The 26,735-nt window shown below is 37.3% G+C and overlaps 2 protein-coding genes across 2 annotated transcripts in view; one reads left to right on the top strand and one right to left on the bottom strand.

Moving 5' to 3' along the window:
• Positions 1 to 2,195: 2,195 nt before the first annotated feature.
• LOC135156171 (monocarboxylate transporter 9-like) lies at positions 2,196 to 10,945 on the top strand. The gene is made up of 4 exons (XM_064107781.1): positions 2,196 to 2,319; positions 4,895 to 5,035; positions 7,036 to 8,052; positions 8,624 to 10,945. Exons 1-4 carry the CDS (start codon positions 2,241 to 2,243, stop codon positions 8,755 to 8,757), a joined length of 1,371 nt encoding a protein of 456 aa, XP_063963851.1. The 5' UTR covers positions 2,196 to 2,240; the 3' UTR covers positions 8,758 to 10,945.
• Positions 10,946 to 14,119: 3,174 nt separating this feature from the next.
• Positions 14,120 to 26,735, bottom strand: part of LOC129272295 (uncharacterized) — a 23,311-nt gene continuing 10,695 nt past the window's right edge. Inside the window, exons 7-11 of the mRNA XM_054909445.2 lie at positions 26,578 to 26,679; positions 25,516 to 25,663; positions 18,487 to 18,582; positions 17,448 to 17,570; positions 14,120 to 16,447 (exon numbers count right to left, since the gene is read on the bottom strand). Coding sequence (XP_054765420.2) covers positions 16,313 to 16,447; positions 17,448 to 17,570; positions 18,487 to 18,582; positions 25,516 to 25,663; positions 26,578 to 26,679 — 604 coding nt within the window. The 3' untranslated portion in view covers positions 14,120 to 16,312. The remainder of the gene's footprint in view (positions 16,448 to 17,447; positions 17,571 to 18,486; positions 18,583 to 25,515; positions 25,664 to 26,577; positions 26,680 to 26,735) is intronic.

The following is a 26,735-nucleotide window of genomic DNA, read 5'->3' as shown; positions in this document are numbered from 1 at the left end:
AGTTCAATCTAGGATCAACACGAAATGAAACATGTGACGTCATCTGACCATCCTAATACGTAAAAGATCCGTGACTATGAACCTTACAGTGGAATAAACACAAATAGGAGTAGACGTGGACAATAGGAATACGTACATCGTGTCATAATTAGAGGCTAAGATGTGATCTATGTAGATATGAATATTTCCACTTGGATAATCCGGCAACTAATAGGACGACATTAAGCTATCGATTGCCCTCCCCTAAGAAAGATATTAAATACTCTTGTCAGAAAATGAACAATTTTTTTTTTGTATTTTAGTTGATATCGGGCACATTGCCCTTTAATACTTGCCGAGCTGGTCTTTTTTGAGGAGGGGTGGGGAGAAAATCAAGACATTGGATGATAAATTGCCCCAATTCAATGGAAAATATATAATTTAGGAACAAATAAATTCGAAGAATTTTGCAAGGTTTAGCTTAATCCAATAATAACTTCACAATAATATCTTAGAATGTTTGTAGTCTCTTGAGACGTTAACAGACATATTTCATTAATACCTCAGTCACATTTCCTCGAAAAAAGCCGCTATAACATTTTATGTACTCTTTAAAAAAATATTTCGCACAGACTCCATAGAGACATCGGAGTCGTCTTAGCAGTCGGGGATGAAATTAGTCTCCACGACGCTTCTGCAGTTGATCGTCATGTCTTGGAGACGTAGCGTAACAAGCCCACACAAATTAAAAGGGTCAAATATGCTGTAGGGGTAGCGGACAATATTTCTAAGAATCTGCGAGTGAGCGAAGCGAGCGAGTAAAAAAAAAGAAGACCCGTCTCATTCGATACTATAATTTTATGGTAGTTTTTGACATATTACTTAAAAAATAATGTTAATATTTGTTTTCTCGGAATTAAACATTTTTCAGGGGAGGGGGAGGGGGCATGGCACCCCAAGCTCATCTGAATGCCAGTGCGTCGACTGGAAAATGTCGTGAAAAAATCGAGCATGTTCGATTTTCTTGCGACTCCTCGGAGAATACAAGTTAATAATAAGTTTCATAGATGTATCGGAGACGTCTCTGCAATCAGCAGAATCTGGAGTCGCAAACTAATGGCGAGCTAGTTGCAATCCCATTGACATTAACCTTTTTACGTTTTGCAAGTTTTAATTTCGTGCTTGCCTAAGAAAGGAATAAACACAACACTTTACTGCCCATTAAATGTGATTTGCCCAAACTATTAGAAAATAAACACGAGAAAGCGCTTTGATTGCATCCAACCTCTGAGCCAAACCGCCGTGAACCGCCCCCCCGGTTAAGTCTGATCGCCTTCAGCACATTCATTAGCACCAATAAATATATGCAGATCATTCAAAGTCAACTATTGAATTTTATTCATGAGTATATAAAAACTGGTGGGTGTTTCATAAAGCTGTTCGTAAGACAAGAGCGACTTTAAGAACGACTGGTGATCCTTTCTTTTGGTAAATGCTATACATCATTGACAATGGTTTAGCGCGTAAGAAAGGTTCACCAGTCGTTCTTAAAGTCGCTCCTAACTTACGAACAGCTTTATGAAACACCCACCAGGTCTTTTGTGAGAATGCAAACTGGATGCGTTTCCATTCTCACATTAGATCTAGAGTAGCATCTTTTATTAATAAAAATGCACAGGCCTATATACTTTTCACACAAAGGGTTTTCTTGCCAACCTGAAATTCTACCAGATGCTTACTGGACCTAGCAACAAGTGACGTATGCAAACGAGTCCAGATATTGTGTAAAAATCATTATATATGCAGATTGGTGAAACACCTGCATGGTTTCTAAGTTGTTGGCAGGAAGACATAGATTTGCATCACTTTTAGCGAATGTAGATTGTTGTGATACCGCACCTGTTAAAGGTCAATGGAATCTCTCTGAACTGTCATGATTATGAAGTCATGCTTTCTCTGTGTCCCTCTCCCACTTTGTTTCTCTCTGTCTATCTCTCCCTTCCTCTCACTCTTTCTTTTATAGAGGTCTTACTAGTAAAGCAACATAAATACCAAGTCCGACGGAGCAAACGTGTATATTACACCAACCTCTTTTTCTTTGATTTAATCATTCGTATTTATAACAATACATAATAATGAAGCCTCCAACGGAAGGAAGCATTTTGAATTGGCGGTGGGGATACGTTATCATATTTTGTAAGTTTACCCTGCTGGTATTCGATGCAGGCATCACGAAATCGTTTGGTGTTCTTCTCCATGAGATGGTGGTGAGATTAAACTCAAACTACGCCATTATTGGGTTCATCTGCAGCCTGCCATCCACCCTCTCACTTCTCGCAAGTAAGTAGGTTTTCATGTTTGAATGTCGATGAGCTCCAAAGCGAAATACTACAATGCAAGTTCTTGCATTTGTTTACTCACAAAGCTGGAGACGGTCATTTTGCCCACATGCAATTTGAATATCCCCCTATCCACTTGTGTGCGAATTAAAGTGTGCTCCACAACCGAACCGCTTAAATGGGGGGGGGGGGGGGGGTACTCCGGGCTGAAAATATTTACATTTAAATTGATAGAGCAGAATTCGCAGAGTAAAATGATGAAAATTTTATCAAAATCGGAAAACAAATAACGAAGTTATATAATTTTTAAGTTTAGCAAAAGTTTTTATATTATTACATGAAATGATAATTGTTTCATTTTTCATACAAGTCATGTGTGAATAATGAGTCTGCTTTATAATGAAATAAGTTGCAGCAATGAATATCTAATGCACTTAATCAGTTGTCAATCCAATTTTTTCAGTTCTTGGTTAAAAAAGTTTGAATAAACCCAATTTCATATAATAAAATACAAAAGAACACGTGGGGATATGACATCAAGTTGCTCATTGAATATTCATGAAGACATGCCTAGAACTGTTTCACCGGACAAAATGCAAATCTTTGAATTGCCATAACTTTGTTGTTCCTGATTTTGATCAAGTTTTCAGTGTTCTCTTTGATTTTTCTTCATCTGTTTAAATCATACAAGTTTCAGCCCGGAACATCCCTTTAAAGGCAAATTTCTCTCTGTTTTAGTTCTGATAATCATGCAATCCATGGGTTTCACTGTAATATCGTGGGTTTCCCCCCCAATTTCATTGTAACTTATGATTTTTATTATATGTATGCAAAGGCGCATTTTGCCGAGTGTTGAATATTTGTAAATATTCAGTGAGAAATTTAATCAAGACGTCAAATCCCTATTTATGTTCTAAAATTATGATGGGTAAGGGCAGGACGTAACTTGTCAAATAGCTGTAAGCACCGGAATCGGTAGACTAGCTAAGTCGGGGAAATATAGGAGCGCCATGATTCCTAACAAGGTGATTACGTGTACTATACAAATCATACATTATTTATTAGGTGGTCTGTCATGTATATGACATACCACCTATTAATTTCGTAATTTTCGCATTTTCTTTCTTTCACCAGTTATTTTGATAGCAAAATGTTATTCCCACTTTATCTAGAATCCTGGCACGTTAATTCCCTTGATTTTCATGTCATGGATAGACGTCATTATGGACATGTCTAAAGAAGCTTTTCAAGGTCAACAAATCATGTTGACACCATCTAGACGCCATTTTGTAAAATATTACAATTGATCACATCATCGTAACAAATCGTTAAAAACCATTCATATTTACATCATATCCAGCTCAGGTTACAGGTCATCAGGAAATGACATCAAAGGTCATGCAAAGGTCATGACGCACACGCACGCCCGTGTCAAAAATTTGAAATGCCTCAAACCGACCATGGTTAAGTTTGGGTACGATCTAGGTCATTTTAAGCCATAGACAAATAACAACAAGTATACGCTTAACGTCATTATGTGCTAGCTTTGAATTTGAAGCCCACTTGCTTTGCATACTTTTATGTAGGTCATGTGACATTGAAACGCTCTTGGGTTACAAATTTCTTTTTGGACATTTTACGGAATTTCCCAGAGTTTTCTTTCTTTTTTGAAGCTTTGTGAAATTTCTTGGACATTTTACCGAAATTTTGCGGAAAAATTTGTATACGATTTTGTTTGTACATAATATTTCATTAAAAATCAACACCAATGAATTTTCAAATAAATGCTGTGAAATTGATACCCACTGGCATCGTGAAAATTCTTGTCGGAAATTTCGTGTAAATTCTGCTGAAAGTTTACGGAAATTTTACAAAAAAATACATAAAATATTTCCATATGATTTTTTTTTCATTAAAAAACATAACCGATGATATTTCAAGTAAATGATGTAAAGTTGACAGCCATTGAAATTATCGTAAAAATTTTGGTTGGAAATTTTGTGGAAATTTTGCATTACATCTACATAAAATAAAAACATCACCAATGAATTTTCAAGTAAATGCTGGGAAATTGAAACCTACTGGCATTGTTACAATTCTTGCAGGAAACTTTATTGAAATTTAGCAGATTTGCGAAAATTTTACACAAATCTTTCAAAAGTTTCTCACCATTTTTTTTTCTAATTGATAAACATCAATAATGAACTGACAAGTAAAAAGTACTTGCTGTGAAATTTCAGGCGCGCATTTTGCAATTTTGAGCGAGCCAATTTGGGTAAAATAGTCTGAACTTTTGGAGGAATTCATCAAAGTATATTATGTGCCTCAAACTTCATTTCATAAATCCTATCTTCCTGTCATGATAATCATCACGATTATCATGACAATTGTAATAATCACGTTTAACATGGTCAAAGTTGATTCCCATGATGTCTATGACCAAGATTATCAAGTAAATAATAATTATCTAAATAAGTCATTTCATACATCAACCGACACCGAATGAAAAATGATGACAGACCACCTAATTCGTCCTTTTGAAGAATAAGAACAAGTTTATTTATTTATTTTGGCAGGTCCACTTGTATCTCTAATACTAGAAAGGGTGAACGACCGACTGGTCGCCGGAGGAGGAGCAATACTCGGCTCGACTTGCATGCTCATATGTGCCTTTTCAACTAATGTTGTAGTTGTGGGCGTGTGTCTTGCATTAACAGGTAAGGGAGATTACAGGCGATGAATATATTTAAACCATTTCATTATCATCATCGTCAAAAATAAAATACAGCGTAACCATTGAACTCATTAACTATCATGGATCAGTTTTATGTTGATTGGATGAAAAGTATGAAACTATATCATTATGATCACTCAATATTCACACACGATGCACTTGACAAAATAATATATATATATATACACTAATGTACAGCAAACATGATTTAACGATTGTAATGACCAAGATCGTAAGTCATTATGATAATGCTGTTTTTTTTAATATATCGCTTAATACATCGGATCAACGTCTCTAAGCACTTTAGATATATTACCGGGTCTTTGAATCCGAGCATGCCCGCAGAAAAAGCACTTTTTCCACTCCCTGTGGATCATTCCAACACGAGTTTTAAGACTCAGTTGTTAGTGCTTGGCCTGGGCTTACAACATGGGCTTTTGCATCCTACCGGGTACCCATTTAACACCTGGGTGTAAAATGGCAAATGTTGGATTCGTTCTTTGCCAAAGGACGCGCGGCAGCGTTGGGATTAGAACACACTACCCTCTGATTTCAAGGCCAGAGTCAGAATCGCTTAAAAACGAAGCTTAAGAACAGGGCCCACGTTCTGAAGAACTGGTTTGTTCTGATCGACTGAAAAGGTTGCCTTATTCATGTAGACTCGTCTCTATTTCTAAAAAAGTAGTGAGAAAATGAGTTTATGGCGATCTCCGAAATCTTGGTAAAGGCTTGGTCCCACTGGCCGATGGACACAAAACGTATTCATAACGGATACAGCGGACAAGCAAAATTTCCATCCGTTTTCATCCGCTCCAGACAATGGACAGAATGGGCGAAATGAATGAAATCACAGTGGACGGGTGCTCGATGAATATAGAGCGTATGAAACAAGTATGCAAAGAGTAGACAGCAGATACATACCGTTTTCCAACGGATGGCAAGATTCTTTTCCGTTTTAATCCTCTCTGCATCCGTAAGAGCAGTGGGACCGGGTCTTAAAATATTAAAGCTTAATGTATTTTGTGAAGTCCATGATAGATTTGTGGAGCGTTATGGCCCAGTGGACTAGTCTCCTGACTTTGAAACAGAGGGTCATGGGTTCGAATCCCAGCCATGGCGTAATTTCCTTCAGCAAGAAATTAATCCACATTGTACTGCACTCAATCCAGGTGAGGTGAATGGGTACCCGGTAGGAAGATATTCCTTGAATGCTTGAGTGCCTATAGGCAGCCCAGCTAAAGCCGGGGTAATAATAATGGCAGGTCCCACTGGGGGAACAGTTTTCAGAACTGGAGTGGCTTCCCTGGGTAAATATACTTACAATAGTATAGATAGGCCAGAGTATAGGACGTGATAGGAAGACGAGATAGGAACTGATGCAGAGTTGGAACCACTGTCATCATTGTTTGAAGATTTGCATAGTTCTAAATATCTGTGTGTCTATCGATGAATATATCCCATTCGATCAATACTGGAATAGTACCTGGTTAAGACGTAAAGGCTGGGTCGATGTATCAGTTTATTTCACCTTATTTGAAGGATTCATGCAACTTGTAAATCTTGTTGGTTTTCTTCATTAATTTTTAAGGACCGATACCATACGTGTAAAGGTGTTGCTCAGTAGATAAGAAATTTAACCACAGTGTCTTGGGGGTCAAACCCCGCTGCAGCACTTGCGTCTTCTGGCAAGTCATTTATCTACACTTGCCACTCTCCACCCAAGTGTTGTGAATGGGTACCGCGTAGGGAAAAAAAAACTTGAATGCTCGAGCGCCTGATCAGGGTAGCCGTGCTTAAGCTGAATAGTAGTAATACAATGATTAGAAACATTTTATTTAGCGGTTTATAAATGTTTTATTAATTTATTTAGCGGTTTATAAATGTTTTTTTTTAAATACTTTTACTATTATAAGTTTTATTATTATTTAGTTTACCTATCGTTTACTATTCCCCCATCTCGCTCTATTTTCATTTTACTTTTAGGGACCGGTTTTGCCTGTATTCACCTGCCCACAACGCTTATCATAAACGACTATTTCCCTGATGATTTTGTCATGATGAATACGCTTTCCTTGTATGGTCTGACTGCAGGTGCAACCTTTATACCGTTCATCGTAGAAAGATCGGAAGAGGCTTACGGGTACCACGGAAGTTTTCTGATCTTAGCCGGTATTGGTCTTCACGCCATGGTGTGTGCTGCTGTAATCCGTAAACCAATCATGAAGAAAATTAAAATTAATTGTCCTGAAGCTAAGACAATGGGACTGGTCCGAACAGATCGCGAGATGACAAGTAAGCTTACACGACCGAAAAATAACAGCGCTCTGGGATCAAGGGGTGAAAAAAATCATAAGGAACATCAGTCAAGCAGTACAGGATCTGATCATTCAGAGATGGGGCTTGATGACGTCGAAACTGCTGTGTTAACCGAACACTTACCATTGATCACCGAAGAAGAAGACGACGACGACAAACTGGCTGGGGCGTCTGCAGGGACATCGAAGGGCAATACCGAACCTTGGTACAAGTTCTGTTGCAGAGGTCTTACGTTTCATGACTGGCTGGTCTTGTTTAACATGCCGTCGATTTTCCTCTTCTCATATGCATTGTACGGTTGGATGCTGTTCTTGGTACCCCATGCCGAATCCCTTGGGATTATCAGTTCCCATGCGGTATTATTATCCACTCTAGCAGGAATTGGTGGTATCTTAGGAAGAACAGTATTCATTATTCTCATTTCTAAAAACGTCGATCCTTTTCTGATATACATCCCCGTCAGTATTGTCTGCATCCTGACTTTTCTCCTTGACTTCGTCGGATCAGGGTATCCTGTACGGGCTGGTTTGGCGTTCGTCCAAGGCATCTGTTTCTTTACTGAAGATACTATGCCCTCTGCCGTGGTAAAGAAGATTACATTTGACCCAGTCAAATTCAGACGAGCTTATGCAATGCTATTTTTCTTTACTGGATTAGGAGCTACCTCAGCAGGCTATATGACAGGTACTTGTATTTATATACTTATTTTCATTTTAACGTTATAATTATATAGATTAACAAAGGACTCCCGGTATTGAATAAATTTACTGTCATGCCAGTTACATTTAAGTGACTGTGATGATAATTTTCATAATTATGCTATTACAATAGTTATAATGATAATGTTCAGTTCTCGTAAAAAGGCATTATTATCACGTTATTATCTAACGTCTCTATGCGATTATTACCATAGAATTAGTCCCGGCAAGTCTTCTACAGCGCACATGCATTTCGAGGAATGAATTTCTGGCAGGTATATGCATTTCGATTCGAAAATACGACCCTCCGTTTCAACCCTCGGGGGACTAAGGGTCTCAACTCATGATACGATTAGCAAATCTAAAGAATAGTATGCATTAAATTCTAAAATACATTAAAAACTCAAAATACATGATTTTAATCAATTATGTACTACGTTCCTTCGACAGTATATATGGTATGTGATATGAAATACTAGTAGTAAAGGATGATAAACTCAACTTGCAACGATGGTATTTATCGAATAGCACTTTTTTTTTATCCCCTCCTCCAACAGGATTTCTGTTCGACCTAACCCAGTCCTACACCAAAGTCTTCATGGTTAATGGTGTTCTTCTTTTTGTTGTTTTGGTGATCTTGACCACCACAGCTGTCCTATTGAGAGTTCAATCTAGGATCAACACGAAATGAAACATGTGACGTCATCTGACCATCCTAATACGTAAAAGATCCGTGACTATGAACCTTACAGTGGAATAAACACAAATAGGAGTAGACGTGGACAATAGGACTACGTACATCGTGTCATAATTAGAGGCTAAGATGTGATCTATGTAGATATGAATATTTCCACTTGGATAATCCGGCAACTAATAGGGCGACATTAAGCTATCGATTGCCCTCCCCTAAGAAAGATATTAAATACTCTTGTCAGAAAATGAACAATTTTTTTTGGTATTTTAGTTGATATCGGGCACATCGCCCTTTAATACTTGCCGAGCTGGTCTTTTTTGAGGAGGGGTGGGGAGAAAATCAAGACATTGGATGATAAATTGCCCCAATTCAATGGAAAATATATAATTTAGGAACAAATAAATTCGAAGAATTTTGCAAGGTTTAGCTTAATCCAATATTAACTTCACAATAATATCTTAGAATGTTCGATTCGGTGCAACTCATAACAAAATATAGGCCTATGTGCTTGAATGCCCCCAATTTTTACACCACTCTTGAGACCCCGTTTCTACCATTAAAGTCTAGTCGGATATGGGGGGGGGGGGGGGTCTCCCTATGCACCATTAGAGAACATTTTACTTGACCAAATGACAAAATTTCCATGATTTTGGGAAAAAAAAGAGTTGCATGCTTCGTCATATGTTTTCGCATGTTTATTATGAATAGCAACAATATCAACCTTCGACATGTACGATATTAACGATTTGGTATGAGGACCGTCAAAATTCATTAACTACATACATCAGGCAAAGCCAAAAAATAAAATGGGTCAAAAATGTTTTTCGATGGTGCACGGGGACCCAAAACGGGTAAATTTGTTACACTTCTCTCATTCAGATTTACTTGTTTTAATAAAAACAAATGATTTTGAATAATGCAAATCAGTCTCTTGTGTGGTGTAAATGAGTAGAGGCTATATCCTGTCCCTAAATTTGTATGGAAGCAATATTTTTTTTCAGTTAAATCATTGAATTAATGTTTTCTCTAATGATTTTTTTTCTTGATTAAAACATTTTACAAATTTGGAAGTGAACCATATTGTGCAAATCTGCTTCTTGTGTGGATTTACATGTGTTTCGGACTATGTACTGTCCCAAACGCTCAAGAAAGCAATAGTTCCGGTTATATCATTGAAATAATACTTTCTCTAACTCCCAGTTTGCATCCGATTTGCGACTAGTTTTCATGATGGTATCATATTCACGGGAAGGATGAGACAGTATTATCAAACGTCTGTAAAAAAAATAAGGCATCATGGAGATATTTCTCTGTTGCTGAGTAACCAATCATGATCAAGAATATCCATCTATTTATATATCTATTTGTTCGAATTTTCTTAGTTCACCAACATGCAAGATGTTATCGACTAATTATAATAATAAAGCATACACCGTAACTGGGCGTTGTGGCGTGCGCCTGTAATCCAAGCTATATGGGGTAGTTACAAATTGATGCAGATGTTCGAGGTTCGAGCCCTGGCCACTTTTTTCGGATGGTGACGTTAAAGGTCGGTCCTAGACGTAAATAATCATATATGATTGATACACGTCTGACAAAACTCAAATACACACACACATACACATACGTAGCACCCTTCTCAGCCTTAACGGTCAAAACAACATTGGTGAGGGGAGTCCCCACCCTCAACGGACTGCCCACCTTACCACTCACATACATACATGTATGGCGGGGAAGTCAATATTACACAATCAGAAATATGACAATACCCGCGATGCTGGTGTCAATTGGCGTTTTAATTCATATCGATTAGTCCAGAATGCGATGTGGCGTAATGGCGATCAGTTTCCCAATTGTTTCTGAATCGACCATATTCAACAGGGACATAATTCCAATGCAAAATAATTAAACTGCGGAATACATATAGGCATCATACACATTCACATTTCATTCACATGCAAATTGTCATATCAAGATGGATTGATTTGAGAGAGAGATAGATTGTGTAACTCACCATATGCACGTCGACATGCTTCCCCAGAACATTAACATGGCACCACATTAATGACCATCGCGAGCATGTAATAAACACTGTTATGCAAGGACCAGCTCGATCTGATGTAAATAGAAATGGTTGCACACTTTGTTGCGTTAATCTCTGATATTATCTATGAAAGGTCATTAAATACCATCACCAGCCTTGCCTGTACGCGGTGCCAAACAATAAATGGCGATACATTCACGTTTGCTCACAATCATACGGATCGCGTTCACACAATCGAGGCCAGTGATTTATCACACAATGCAGTTCCAAGAAAACTGCAGACGATATACGAGCAATGTGAACTCAGTAAGCTGATATTTGGCGCCGCCACCTTGACACCACACACAAAGTCATATATATATATATATATATATATACATCACTGGAACAGGCTTTTGTGTGTGCTATCATAAATAAAATTATATTCTTGCGATGCTTGTGCATGTAATGGGTAGTGTTTGTGTTCTAGCGTTATTCAAACAATAGTACGCAAATATTCGAACTACTTGCCGCAGCCTATTCAATAATGGTTTAAAAGATTCGCACCAAGGGGGGGGGGGGTTATAGTGGATTGCCAGTGTATCACAACCGGACGAAAGGGAATACCTTTTTTTCAAGAATGTATTAACTGGTAGTATATATCAGACAATCTTATTTCATATCATTAACAAATAAACAGGCATCTCGCTACCATATGCACTGGGGTCAAGAAGTTCACTTTAAGCTCAGTATTATCTGCCGATGTAATCAGTGTGTATGTAAATGCGTCCTCAAATGACAAAAGCGGGTCTTTGCAATGGCAACGGGGACAGATTATAGAACATAGTAAATGCATTGAAGATGCTCTCAAGTCACAATGGGCAGCTGTGACGTCTTTATCGAAAATTGGTGAAGGTAATATTCGGAGCTGACTAAAAATTGAAAATACATGCATGTCGTTTGCCCAGAGTCACGGACGAAACTCCTGTTGATTTACCGATTTTCGACAAATAAGGCTTTGTCGTGATGGGCTTTTGACAATAGATTATCTACCTTCCAAAAAGCGTCTGTAGAGGTTGCAAAAAATCCCTATTGAAAGATGACACAAACACCGCTCATCGTTCCCACTTCATTTTCACACGCTCTGGTACACACCCCTTTATGGGCTTTGTCAAATCAGAGATCTACGAGGTAAAATCGATTTTGTCGGTAGTATAAAACGAATGTATTGTTTAATTAATAGCTACATGGAGGAATGTTCTTGGTCAGTGAGATAGCGGAATGCAAAACTAGGGAGGTATACATGAAATCAATGAGATGGATCGCTTTGAAATTGAATTAGGTTGTATCCATTGTAAATTTACATTTATGTACGAGTTGTAGCAGTGACACAATGGACCAAGGTTGAGGGGGCACAATAATGTGGCAAAATTGCTTTCAATTCCGAGAGAGCGAATTGAGTGAGCAAATTTTTCTTTAGAAAGGAAAATCTATTTGAATGTTAGATTTTGAAATAATCAGAAAATAACATCACATTTCCCTTCCCCTTTCTCTTTTTTTGGGCTGTGGACTTTTTTATTTATTTATTTATTTATTTTTTTTTTTTTGGGGGGGGGGGGGGTGACCCAAAGCCCCCTAATCTTTACGCCAGTGAGTTGTAGGCCTATAGTATACTTGGTATGCTCGTGATGTTTTGTTTGGCCAAGGGATCAGACAGGCGGATTCAAAATTTTACTAATCAATTAAAAAATTCTTCGAATCTACTCAATCGCCATAATCTGATTATAATTCACACGACACCGTTTGAAGATTTACTTTGCTCGTATAATGCTCATTGAAAATAAGGCTTCGGAACTGCAAGTCCGTCCCCGGGTCCATCCTGACGAGAAAATAAATTAACAGACTATGACCTGAACTACTCAATCTAATTGCCCATAATCCTGCTAGTAATCAGTTTTCAGTAATTTTTTTTTTACCGACTTTTACCACTTTACTTCAAAGTTGATTTCATTTTGCTTATTATGGGGCGGCGGGAAGAGGGTATAGGGCCGTCGTCCCGATGACTTTTATCACATAGTTGAGGGGGAGAAAAGGGCAATGAAAGCCCCCCCCCCAAAAAAAAAGAAGAAAAGTGGGACGAAAAGGGAAGAAAGAACGATAGAGCATGTAACTATATCAAAATTACTTGGTTGATAATATTGATATAGTTATTAAGATTATTTTATTCAATCGAGAAAAATAACTAAATCCCTCTAAAGGTATCACCCCTAGATCGTCTTCATCCCTAGATCATGCGACCCCGTTTGTTCATATTAAGGTACGGTCCCACCAATACTGAAAAGAATATTGCTATCCGTTTTCAAACACTATGTATCCTATCGCTGATGTGGTTTACGGTACACCATGTGAAGTGTTGTAGAAACAGTGGATAGGAGAAGAGAAGAAATGGATAGGCGAGAAAGTGGAGATTTGAGAGTAGAGTATTCTTTCTTGAAAGTAGTCCTGAAAAGGACTGTAAACCAGGAAAGATTGATGAGTTGAGAACAGCTTGAGTAGTAGAGCTAGTGAGGAGATGCTGGCTTGAGTCGGCGAGTAGAGATGATGAGTAGTAGAGAGACTCGACGTTTCGGGCAGGTTGACTGTCCGTCTTCAGGACTATGTATCCGTTGTGTTACCCTTTGCATACGTGTTTCATACGCTTTATCCCCATTGTGCATCCGTCCACTGTGATTTCATCGTTCGCCCATTTTGTCCATTGTCTGGAGCGGATGAAAAAGGATGGAGCCACCCCGAAATTTTGTTCGTCCGCTGTGTCCGTTACCATGGTAATGAATATGTTTTGTGTCCGTCGCAGGCCTTTAGTCGGGCGGGGGCATAAGTGAACGATTTCTTATTATTCATTCTCACTCCCTTTCTGGAAGGAAACCAAAATCTGGCAAACACATGGAATACGTTCGATTTTTTTTCTCGAATGGTGCGATGCAATTGGCTTAGTCATTTCCTCCATTGAAGCAATATGCCAACGTGCCAAGTTAATCTTTGTCTTTTCACGTTTTTTTATACATCTGTAACGAAAATATATTTTCCATATACCGGTTTTTCTATTTATCCTAAGCAAACAATTTTTAATTAGTATTTGGTATAGACCTATATACTGTGCATTTCCCACACAAGCGATAATTACTGGAAATAAAAGATATATCAATAATAGGAGGTAAAATGAAATAAAATAATAATCCTCAAATCTTTTATCCATTCAACATGTTTTGATTCGAAGTCATGTGAGTAATATAAACATCAATAAATTAATAGAAAAAACTCGTTGGAACCGATGGATTTTCATCAAGCAGTTTTTATTAAAAACATTTACTGATAAATAGTATTATTGATACAGAGATGAGTTCGATATGAACTACAACATATAATTATGACACAAACGTATTTGACACATTATCAATACGATATCCAGAATACTAATGCAAAAAATCTTCTCACTTCTCTATTATTTTGAAGGGGGGGGGGGGGAACTGACAAACATTGTATGTACCATTTTTATTGTTTTCTATTTTCTAGTCTTAAGATATACATTTTGAGATAGCTATTAGTCGAAAAGATCAATAAAATCAACCTTTGATTTTGTTGTGTCGAGAAACTAAAATATTTTGTGAGGAAAAGTAATTGTTTCGATACTCGGTAACATAATTGTTGCGATTTTAAAGTATTGAGTACTGCAATAGTGTCTTATCATTCAAGTGGGCCTATATATCAAGACTTCAACAGCTCAGAATAATGCATTATGGGAAATGAACCTCGTCAGATATATGTGTAGTTGAGGATTTTAGGTGGGGCCGCTGGTTTGTTTGCCATTTGAGACAGTATTCTATTCGGACGGATTGTAGGTAACATTAACATGGTATACAGACCTCGCTGCAAGAACAGTTCATACGAGCTGAAGTGTCTACCCCGAGTACATAACAAAATATTATTTTTAAGATTAATTTCCACATCTATCATATAAAACTATATCAGCAGGTTTTAACTTTATTAAAAAATTTGGGGTATAATGGTGTGGAGGAAAATGCTTCTTATACGTTCCTCATCTGGAAAACGGTGTCCCACACCCCTGCAAATTACTAACCATACCCAGTATGTACAATCAAAATTCATTCGGGCTTTGAATAAATACTTTAAAAGTTTCCCATAATTATATCCACGTCAACGGCACTAAACAAGCTTATCATTACATTATTCAACAAGACGTCATGATTCTTGATAATATACCAATGGTTTTTAACGATATCTATTTCCTATTTTATAAAACTTTGAAAACTAAATTTGAGATCAAGAAGACACATTCAATAAGGTATACATGAATCCCAGTCTACATGTTGTGTGTAACATCGAGGTAAGCACGGATGTATACCTGAGACGAAAATTTATTGTAAAGACTATCATTTTCTTCCCAAAAAGATTTTGAGACTCCTGTGAATGGGTCATTCCTCTGCAGGATTATGATTACAATTGGTATTGTAACTTGAATAAAAACATTATAGTACATGAAAATAAATAAGAACAGCAAAAAATGGCATTACAAATAGAGTAATGGATGGACATAATGCAGAATGTGTACATCAGCACGTCGACAAATTTCTTTCAGAATATATTTTTTCATAACTTATTAAATCCCATGGCCATGCAGTTAACACGATGTGTACACACACAAAAAAACCCGAACATAATTATCATAGAAGAATATTTGAAAGCATCTATATTCAACAAATCGAGTCTTGATAATCAGTGGTCGAATCAAGACCGGCAGATCGATGCAGCGGATGAAATAATCTCATCTTGTCTTTGTACTGCGTATTACAGACCTAGATCACGTCCAAGACCTGGACGGTTAATATGTGGTCTCGAGTTTGTTCTTAACACCAATATTGTCGAAAATATATATATAAAACAATTTGATGCTATGACGGCCTCCAATGAAGTTATGAAGCAGCTCTTTGTACATAATGCATAATGAGATTCGACCTGTCAGCACGGCCATTCTTTGTCATTGCAACAATCCTCCTCATCCAGTCAACATCGTCAATAACATTCACATTTTGTTCTTATGTAGAGTTCACCGTGAGTGCCGATTTAAAATCAATCGCTCGTATTTCGTCGATTTCAGATCCTAGTCAACCCATGAGCTTCCAATCTCTCCAAAACCTCTTATTACACTTTGTGTTACTTGACAACATCTCACTTCTTACAAGGATCTCAATGTTCTTAATGTTTTTATAAACAACGAAGGTTATTGGCCTGCAATGGTACGACTACATATCCGACCAGCTGTATCAACGCAGGCTAGTTGTTTTAAGCCTCAGCTACAATATCTATGAAAACTCGGCATGTCATCTACTGTAGTTGTCCCCAAATAGCAAGGTGCACACATAATGAGTAATGTCGAAACTCGTCATTTCATTATCTTATTGCCATGGTAATCTCTAACTAAACCCTCGTCATGCGCATAAAAAACTGTCTTCAAACAATGTATTCAACCATTCGCTTTTTTTTTATTGAGGACTTCTGCAGCTTTTTCGAGAGTTTATCAATGAAATCCTTCGGTTGTAGTACCAGTGCGAGTTCTGTTTGAGAAGCCGTGATCAGGTGTTTTACCTACATACCAAACAATATATAAAATACAAGTGTTATTATCATTCAATCTTATCAAGAAAGAGAGATGGCCGGACAGCTATCAAAACGATCGAAATTAATGGTGATCCACATACAACTAAGAACTTCATATCGAATCATGAAGGTTTGGTGATATGTGCCCCAAAACCCATCCCCATAACTCATCAACTTCTGCTCGTCCCTTCTTTACCATACGATTTATTCTTGACAAGTAGATGATCTGTACCTCAAACCCCAAGCCCTACCACTAATTGAAAACTACCCACCTCATCAACATCATATGATTCTATCTTAGAGATTAGATGATCTGTACTCCAAACCAAATCCCCACCACCAATTAACTATTTCCAGTCTCGTCTTTACGACACCAATGGCTTGATCTGAACTTCTAACCCCGACCCTTTCCAATCAACTACCACTCACGCCGTCTGTAAATAAATGAATGAATGAATAAATAAATAATAAAACAAACGAATCCTGATGATATGGACCCTAATACCCTAATACCTTAATCCCCATCACCAATTAACTACTCATCTCATCTTTACGACATGCATGAATCCTTACGAGGGGATGATCTGTACCCCTAGCCCCACCACTAAACAAATACTACTCGTCCCATCACTACCACACGATTGAATCCTGACGGGTATATGATCTGCACCCCTAACATGCCTAACCCCAATCCAAACCACTTATCAAATACCACTCATCCCATCTCAACAAGATGAACGAATCCTGAAAGGTTCCTCTAGATTGATCTGGACCTCTAAACCCCATCACTGCCACCAGTCAACTACCACTCATCTCATCTTTTATCTTTACCACGCGATTGAATCCTGGCAGGTAGATGATCTGCACCTCCAACCCCAATCACCAATCAACTACCGCTCATCCCATCTCCATCACACTACGAATCCCGACAGGTAGATGATGTGGATCCTTAAAACCTCGACCCCATCACTAATTAACCACCACTCACCTCATCTTTACCACACGATTGAATGCTGACTGGTTGATGGTTCAGTTCTGTGATAATCCACTTTGTCTTCGAAGACTTGTCGATGTACTTGGAAAGTCCTGCTCCCTCGTAGACCTCGGTTATCTGGATGATGTTGGTTATTGAAAGAAATTACTGTTAGCCGTCTCGGCACATGGATTAATGTTTTCTGGTTTAACCATAACCAAACAACCGTCGAGGGGGTTTTCTTATTTATTAGTTCTCAATTTCAATTATTTTCTCCCTTTCTTCTTTTTCTTCTGTCTAGTGCGCAAGATATCCTTCATAGCGGAGACATCTTTGTGTGACTAGCTTTGCATTTGGTCAGTAATTATTTTTACTTCAATCTGATTTCGACCTTTCTGTTCCTTCTCTTATCTTTCCTGTATTCCCATATATGAATAAGTCGAAACTATTTTTTTTTCATTTCCAAGAGGGATCCACACTTTACAAGCTTTGCTTTAAGTGGACCCCCCTCATTTCCATTTATGCTCAATTTTATACTGTTTGTTTTTACGAAGTAAGAATGTTCATCTGTAAAATGTATTTGATTTAAATTACTTTGTATTATGTTTTCAATGGAAATGGAATAAAACTTCAATAAATATTTCTGATTATACAACCACGCTTACTTTGATAATGCACGTTTTTAAGATAGTCTGAATGAATAAATGTAAGTGAAGTCAGTTTGCAAACCTTGGGATCATGGTGCCGATTGTGTGGTAAAAACACACATTGTATTACACCATTGCGCTCTTCAAGGTTAATTTTGAAATATGAATGAACAAACTTTATGAATGAATGGAAAATTATGAAAGCATACATTTATTACGACATAAATTATTTCCTTCTAGTTATGCGACCATGAACGAGGAAGCATTTCATGAAACGTCTCGTCCCTGATTTCCTCTGAGGCTCTTGCTTGCAACCAATCAGATGCAAGGATTCCAGTAGCTTATAACATGGGTGAATGCAAATCACTGATAAACTGCTTCATGGGATGCTCCGCTGCATTACGTACCTGATTCTTCACAGTTTCGAAGCCCCACGGATTGTTTGCGTTCCTCGTAAGGTAGACGACCGTAGCATGAGGCAATCGTCTTAGCCAGAGTTTTACCTATGGTGGGGCAGAGAAGCAACCAAAAAAATCGTTATGAAACATCTTCCTTTAACCTTTTAGTCTACCATGTCTTGTATCTCAAGTTACAAACATAGGCCTGTATTCTGAGCTGGGGTTTAATGAAAAAATGTGGTCTAAATTGTGGTTTAACTATGGAAAGCCAATTGTGGCACAAATCCATAAGGTTACAGGTTCAAATGTATCAGCTTATCTATCTATCGAATCATTCATGACTGTCTGGGAATGATAACTGAATTAGTTTTCTTCGCCAATTATAGCATGATAAAAGAGCACAGTGAGCACACATATAATTCACTGATAACTAAAAATATTTTCAGCTTCCCATGATTTTGGCATTATAGTTACACCGTGTGCCTTGGCCTAAGTTAAACCTGACGGACCATAGCATAATTTCTAAAAACTAACACGAGTATTCCATTGAGAATTAGATATCGTTTCAATTTTTTGTGACCAACTTACGTCGCATAATGTATCATATATGTATTTTACCGACCACGTTCTATTGGTGTATCTTCATCTCATTTGCAATGGCACGTCATTGCTCAAAGCAGGCATATACATTTGATCTGAGAGGAAACGATGATTCGCTGAGCTCTAAAATACTAACGGAGCAATAACATATTGCATGTAATATTTTCAAAGTGGATTTGGTGCATTCTTATCAGATCAACATAGAAGCTCATGATATAATGCCTTTAGCTGATTTTCAAGCTATGGATTCATCTTGACGTTTCGGAATGTGTTACTTGCAAGGCCAAAAAATCAATAACATTCTGATTCTAAACTTTTTTTCGAGTGCGTTTCATGGCTACGATATAATTTTCTTTCTGGAAATCATAACATGCTTTTTAAGCTTCCAATTTGACAATTTTCTTACAGCCCGTACATCCTGAGTTTCCATGGCAGTAGAATATGAGTAGTATAGTGGTACGTATAGCGTCATAACTAATCCCTATTGTTCTAAACAATAGAAATATGAATTATGATATGATCCTATTGTTCTTAACAATAGCATAAAAATTAATCCGATTATAAATATGAAATATGAAATATGAAAATATGAAATATGAAATATGAAAATATGAAAATATGAAAATATGAAATATGAAATATGAAAATATGGATTATAAATTATGGATTATAAATTATGAAAATATGGATTAAAAATTATGGATTAAAAATCAAATGACGTCAATAAATTATGAAAATATGGATTATAAATTATGGATTATAAATTATGAAAATATGGATTCAAAATTATGGAAATACGGATTAAAAATCAAATGACGTCACCAAGGTATGACGTCATAGAGTGACAAAACCTGAAAAACAAATGATGTCATAGTGGATTGCACAACATCGATGACGTCATGCCCATTCTCAAAAACAAGAAGAAAGTAAAGAAACATTAGACAAGTCTCGGACATGCCCAAGGGTGACGTCACACAATAAAGAATACTCCTTCAATGTACCTAAATATAGAAAGCAACGCATATGGTTATAAACGAAGGGATGACGAATAGAGGTTACAAATAAAATTTTTGAAAGTATGATGAGAGAGGATTGGCAAATGATGAGCATACATTCTAACGTTCACTAAATGCTGATCTTTTTTTCGCTGCACTTAACCACGAATTCTTTTGTTATGGGTATGAAACAATAGAATATTTAAATAGAGAGTAAATGTTTTTCACGATGCTGGGACCGTCAAGTCCACCCTAGAATGTTGACCTTTTCTTCTCGGTACTTAACCCCGATCCCATTTGGATCTATTCATGGTAGGTTCTAGTTTACCGATAGAGCCGATGGAATCATCCTTTCTTTTGTCATCGGTATGAAACAATAGAATTTAAAATGGAGAGTAAACCATGGCGTCATGCATCTTTCGAAGAACCAGCACGCATATTACGTAATAGCTCTTTATTCGTATTTGAACTGTCATACATGTAAACGTGGCTTTCATATCACACAGATCGATCAACCAGTTGGGTGGTATATTTCAACTTATCATCACCGTTTATTTTCATGCCTGTTTAACGTCATTTTTTGCTGTATTACGTTGTTCAAAATTCGTAGAATTTATATCTATTTCTACTTTCCGCTCTTTGATGCCTATTTTGTCACCCCAAAAGTTTATATTTTTTCATACTTTCTTAACTTTCTTTAATTACATGTACTTTCATTCGTTAAGTTTATTCGATTTCTTCCATTTTGTTCATATCCTCCAATTTCTTCCTTTTTTTCATATTCACCCATTTCTTCATTTTCCTCGATCATTTTGTTCATTTCCTCCAGTTTGTTCATTTTCTTTATTTTGTTCATTCCGTCATACCGTCATATCACCATTCCCGTCAAACCGCCATTTCACCAACCCGTCATTCCGTCATCCCATAATTTCTCCCATTTCTTCATTTTCCTCGATCATTTTGTTCATTTCCTCCAGTTTGTTCATTTTCTTTATTTTGTTCATTTTCGTCAACCATTCAGATCACCATTCCGTCATTCCGTCATACCGTCATATCATTCCCGTCATACCGCAATTTCCTCATACCAACATATCGACCATCACGTCATACCATCATTCGTCATTCCATCATTCCGTCATTCCATCATTCCGTCATCCCATCATTCCGTCATGCCTTCATTTTGTCAACCGCTATTTTACCATCCCGTCATATCGTCATTTCGTCATACCAACATATCGACCATCACGTCATACCATCATTCGTCATACCATCATTCGTCATACCATCATTCGTCATACCATCATTCGTCATACCATCATTCGTCTTTCCGTCATCCCGTCATTTCGTCATATCGCAATTTTGCCATCCTATCATTCCGTCATTTCACCATCCCATCATTCTGTCATTTTTCTATCCTGTCATACCGTTTAATACGTTCTGAATATCGCCTTGTAAACAGAGGGTCGTGTGTTCGAATCCCACCACGATCTGGCGTTAATCCACACTTTGCCACTCTCGACCCAGGTGCTAAATGGGTACTGGTAGGATGTGAAAGTCATTGTAGCTTGTCCAGTACTGTGTGCATCTCAGCGGCAACTTACTGGAATACTCCCCAGGGAGTGGAGGATGTGCACACTTTGTGTGCGGGAATGACAGATTGAATCCGATGACCGGGGTAATAATATATCTGTTAAGCGCTTAGACACGTCGTTTCAATGTATTAAGCACTTTATGATTGTGGATTATTATTGTTATTATTATGATCAACGAAATCCCATCCAGGGATGGTTGTTATTAATATGACATACACTGGTAGAATGCAATAAAATGAATACCATGGTTGATGCATTGTGATGTTAATATATCAATTTTTTTAATAGTCCAAACCAATATGTTATGTCTGCGAAATACATATGTAAAGGGTTTTACTTTTTCATTACATTATCTGTATAACATAATTCTTTAGGTCATGGGTCGGAAATACTGTAAACTGTTATGTATTTTGAAATTGCATTTATCACAAGGATTTATGATTAATAAGTAGATCTTGTACAGTAACACATTATTTGACTGTCTCTATGTCATGGTCTCAGTTATCGCTTGCTTCAGTCCCTTCCATATCTTCGTCACCATCATCATTCTCTTCAGGTTGATACTGGAACAGTCCATCGAATTTTGTCCCATGTCTGGAGAGGACTCTTTGAATTGCTTTCCGGACATTCATACCTTTCTCAACTTTTTCGTTGACATCGGATATGATTTCCTGATTGGTTTGGTCTTCTTCAAGAAATAAGTTGTGTCTTAAGAAACTGGAGTAGCGGTCGAAAAAGATGCGTTTAATAGCCCACAGTACTTTCACGTGAGCCTTTTCTTTAGCTTCTTCATCACGCATGCCCTTGGATATATATTTATCGTACTTTTCATCCCTCAGTTGTTCGGTAGCTGCCATCGCCTCTTCGTTCCATTCTTGATATGCCAGGTTGTCTGCTGGTTCGTCTTCGTCAGGGATCTCTGTATTTGGAGATTCATCTTCTTCTACCTCTGTATCAGAATCACTCGTGTCAGTGTTTTCATCATAGCTTTCTCCAACAATGCTGGAATCTTCATTGTAATCATTTTCAGTCACATCTCCATCATCTTCCATTTCAGGGTGTACATCTCTTTGATGCCTCTTCAAGTCGTAGTTTCGACTATACGACCTATCGCACATTGAACAACCGTATCGCTTTACTGTATCGCGAGTATTCATGTTGGCCCAGCGAATTCAAACTTACAAATGATGAGCTGGAAACAGAACTTTTGCCTTTTATTGCGTTTCAACCTGCTAATTTCAATTCTTATATCGAACGGCGCGTGTTGACGTCTACTCCTCCGCTGACGCCGTATAAAGAATTGTGAATCGACCAGTGTATTAAACGGTATGACAGGATAGAAAAATGACAAAATGATGGGATGGTGAAATGACGGAATGATAGGATGGCAAAATTGCGATATGACGAAATGACGGGATGACGGAAAGACGAATGATGGTATGACGAATGATGGTATGACGTGATGGTCGATATGTTGGTATGACGAAATGACGATATGACGGGATGGTAAAATAGCGGTTGACAAAATGAAGGCATGACGGAATGATGGGATGACGGAATGATGGAATGACGGAATGATGGAATGACGAATGATGGTATGACGTGATGGTCGATATGTTGGTATGAGGAAATTGCGGTATGACGGGAATGATATGACGGTATGACGGAATGACGGAATGGTGATCTGAATGGTTGACGAAAATGAACAAAATAAAGAAAATGAACAAACTGGAGGAAATGAACAAAATGATCGAGGAAAATGAAGAAATGGGAGAAATTATGGGATGACGGAATGACGGGTTGGTGAAATGGCGGTTTGACGGGAATGGTGATATGACGGTATGACGGAATGAACAAAATAAAGAAAATGAACAAACTGGAGGAAATGAACAAAATGATCGAGGAAAATGAAGAAATGGGTGAATATGAAAAAAAGGAAGAAATTGGAGGATATGAACAAAATGGAAGAAATCGAATAAACTTAACGAATGAAAGTACATGTAATTAAAGAAAGTTAAGAAAGTATGAAAAAATATAAACTTTTGGGGTGACAAAATAGGCATCAAAGAGCGGAAAGTAGAAATAGATATAAATTCTACGAATTTTGAACAACGTAATACAGCAAAAAATGACGTTAAACAGGCATGAAAATAAACGGTGATGATAAGTTGAAATATACCACCCAATTGGTTGATCGATCTGTGTGATATGAAAGCCACGTTTACATGTATGACAGTTCAAATACGAATAAAGAGCTATTACGTAATATGCGTGCTGGTTCTTCGAAAGATGCATGACGCCATGGTTTACTCTCCATTTTAAATTCTATTGTTTCATACCGATGACAAAAGAAAGGATGATTCCATCGGCTCTATCGGTAAACTAGAACCTACCATGAATAGATCCAAATGGGATCGGGGTTAAGTACCGAGAAGAAAAGGTCAACATTCTAGGGTGGACTTGACGGTCCCAGCATCGTGAAAAACATTTACTCTCTGTTTAAATATTCTATTGTTTCATACCCATAACAAAAGAATTCGTGCTTAAGTGCAGCGAAAAAAAGATCAGCATTTAGTGAACGTTAGAATGTATGCTCATCATTTGCCAATCCTCTCTCATCATACTTTCAAAAATTTTATTTGTAACCTCTATTCGTCATCCCTTCGTTTATAACCATATGCGTTGCTTTCTATATTTAGGTACATTGAAGGAGTATTCTTTATTGTGTGACGTCACCCTTGGGCATGTCCGAGACTTGTCTAATGTTTCTTTACTTTCTTCTTGTTTTTGAGAATGGGCATGACGTCATCGATGTTGTGCAATCCACTATGACATCATTTGTTTTTCAGGTTTTGTCACTCTATGACGTCATACCTTGGTGACGTCATTTGATTTTTAATCCGTATTTCCATAATTTTGAATCCATATTTTCATAATTTATAATCCATAATTTATAATCCATATTTTCATAATTTATAATCCATATTTCATATTTCATATTTTCATATTTTCATATTTCATATTTCATATTTATAATCGGATTAATTTTTATAATCGGATTATATTTCATATTTCTATTGTTTAGAACAATAGGGATTAGTTATGACGCTATACGTACCACTATACTACTAATATGATAATGATTTGCTGCCACTAAAAAACACACTGAAATATAGGTTATATTTTATAGGGCTCAGCGAAGTATGAAGATGCACCGTCAGAAGCTATTGATTGCATATACACAACATCTATGGGCCTAACGGCTATTGGTCATAATACTAGATTCTACCCTGGGTGATTGACAACATTTGTGATGGTGAGAATTACTCAAACGGTGTCCCATTGCCCATGAAAACTGACGCCGGAAGTCCGTAAATAACTTCGCACCAAAGGAATGTGAATGATTATTGGACTTAAATTGTATGAAAACTCATCCATAAGCATGATAAGAGGCTTGAGTAGAAGACCCTTTCTGACGCGTCGCTTCCAAATGAACATTGGTGAATGGGAAATCTATAGCTGGTTCCCGGTCATGAGTGGCATACCGCAGGGTACAGTACTCGACCCCTACCTACTCATAATGCATACAAGCGACCGTGCAGATGATTTTAGAAGGTTTGTATGGTGTTACAGATTAGGTGGGAAAGGTTTATGATTCGCCAGGTGGTTAGTCACGATAAAAGAATGCTGGGTGGCGGAGAGGTAGAGATGAAAATGAAAGACAAGAAAGAGAAAAAAAAGATTGTGAAGTGTCTATCGTAATATTAGATTATTAGGTAAAATGACCGCGTAAACCGGATAAGATTGATGTCTTGGGTGAAGTTAGATGAGGCGTTTATCAGAAGACTTACCATTGCTGTAGACGATGACTCAATGACGCTTTGTATGACTGCCAGGTTTATAGCTTGTTGATCGTTAACCTGAAGGAGACAATCACCTATGTGGAGATTCTCTTGAAACCTACCATCTAATGCTAGGGATTTCTTCCATGTGGCAATGCTACGAGAGAAACGATACACCAAGTGACAATATGGTTAACATTTTTTACAATTTATTTTTAATATCAATCCCTTTGGGTATTCGTTGTCTATATCTTAATTTATTCTCGCCTATTATTTGGTGGCATATACATATACATGTCCGTTTAGATATTTATTTATTTATGATATTTTTCTTAATTCATTTTGAAAAATATATTCACTTATTCATTTGTACGTGTTTTTCTTGATACGTTATTTCATTGCGTTCACTTGTATGCACAGGTATAATCCCTTTTACTGTTTGCTTTAAATGTCAAAATAGAAATATATTTCCAAGGAGCCTCCTACTTAACGTTAATTTTTTAAACCACATTTTCTCACTCTAATTCACTAGCGTACGTACGGGGGGGGGGGGGGGCAGAGTGGGCAGTCTGCCCCCCTGACGAGCCACAACCCATGCAAAGGACGTATCCCTGCCCCCCCTGACGAGCTTGAAAGACCTTTTTTGCCCCCCTGACGAGCTTGAAGACCTTTATTGCCCCCCCTGACGAGCTTGAAGACCTTTTTTTTTTTTTTTTTTTTTGCTTGTCAATTTTTTTTTTTGGTACGAAATCTTTCATTTGTGATTGAAGACCTTTTTTTTTTTTTTTTTTTTTTTTTTTTTTGCTCGTCAAATTTTTTGGCGGACGGTTTTGCCCCCTCTGTGGAAAATCCTAGGTACGCCACTGCTCTAATTTATATTTTTAAGGCAATGTGTGGTATAATGTACTGTTTGAACTTTGCTACCTTGTAATGATGTCGAATACACTATCGTACAAGAACGAAGATATGCACTTTTTATTCACATTATCAATTCATGTATTTGACATTGAAAGCTATGAGAAAAATACATATTACGATCCATGGCAAAATGAAAACTTTTGAACTACTTACTAAATGCTTGAGTCGATTTCAACAAAGACAAGTCCTTCAGATACGCAATCTTTTCTCAATTCAACGACAACTCTGTCCCGTTCCTTTTCACTCTCAATAACACTGTAGAACAACGACAATATAGAGATACAAAAATGCAGTTAAAAATGGCAATTGTT

The sequence above is a fragment of the Lytechinus pictus genome, chromosome 12, assembly GCF_037042905.1.
Source record: "Lytechinus pictus isolate F3 Inbred chromosome 12, Lp3.0, whole genome shotgun sequence".
NCBI lineage: Eukaryota > Metazoa > Echinodermata > Echinoidea > Temnopleuroida > Toxopneustidae > Lytechinus > Lytechinus pictus.
Note: the sequence above shows the minus strand (reverse complement) of the source record. Positions and strands in the feature narration are given on the sequence as shown.

Excerpts from the sequence above, each read along its gene's own strand:
- LOC135156171 (XM_064107781.1), top strand. The coding sequence starts at position 2,241 with ATGGTGGTGAGATTAAACTCAAACTACGCCATTATTGGGTTCATCTGC. Across the intron at positions 2,320-4,894 it reads CACCCTCTCACTTCTCGCAA|GTCCACTTGTATCTCTAATA; the intron begins GTAAGTAGGTTT and ends TTATTTTGGCAG. Across the intron at positions 5,036-7,035 it reads CGTGTGTCTTGCATTAACAG|GGACCGGTTTTGCCTGTATT; the intron begins GTAAGGGAGATT and ends TTTTACTTTTAG.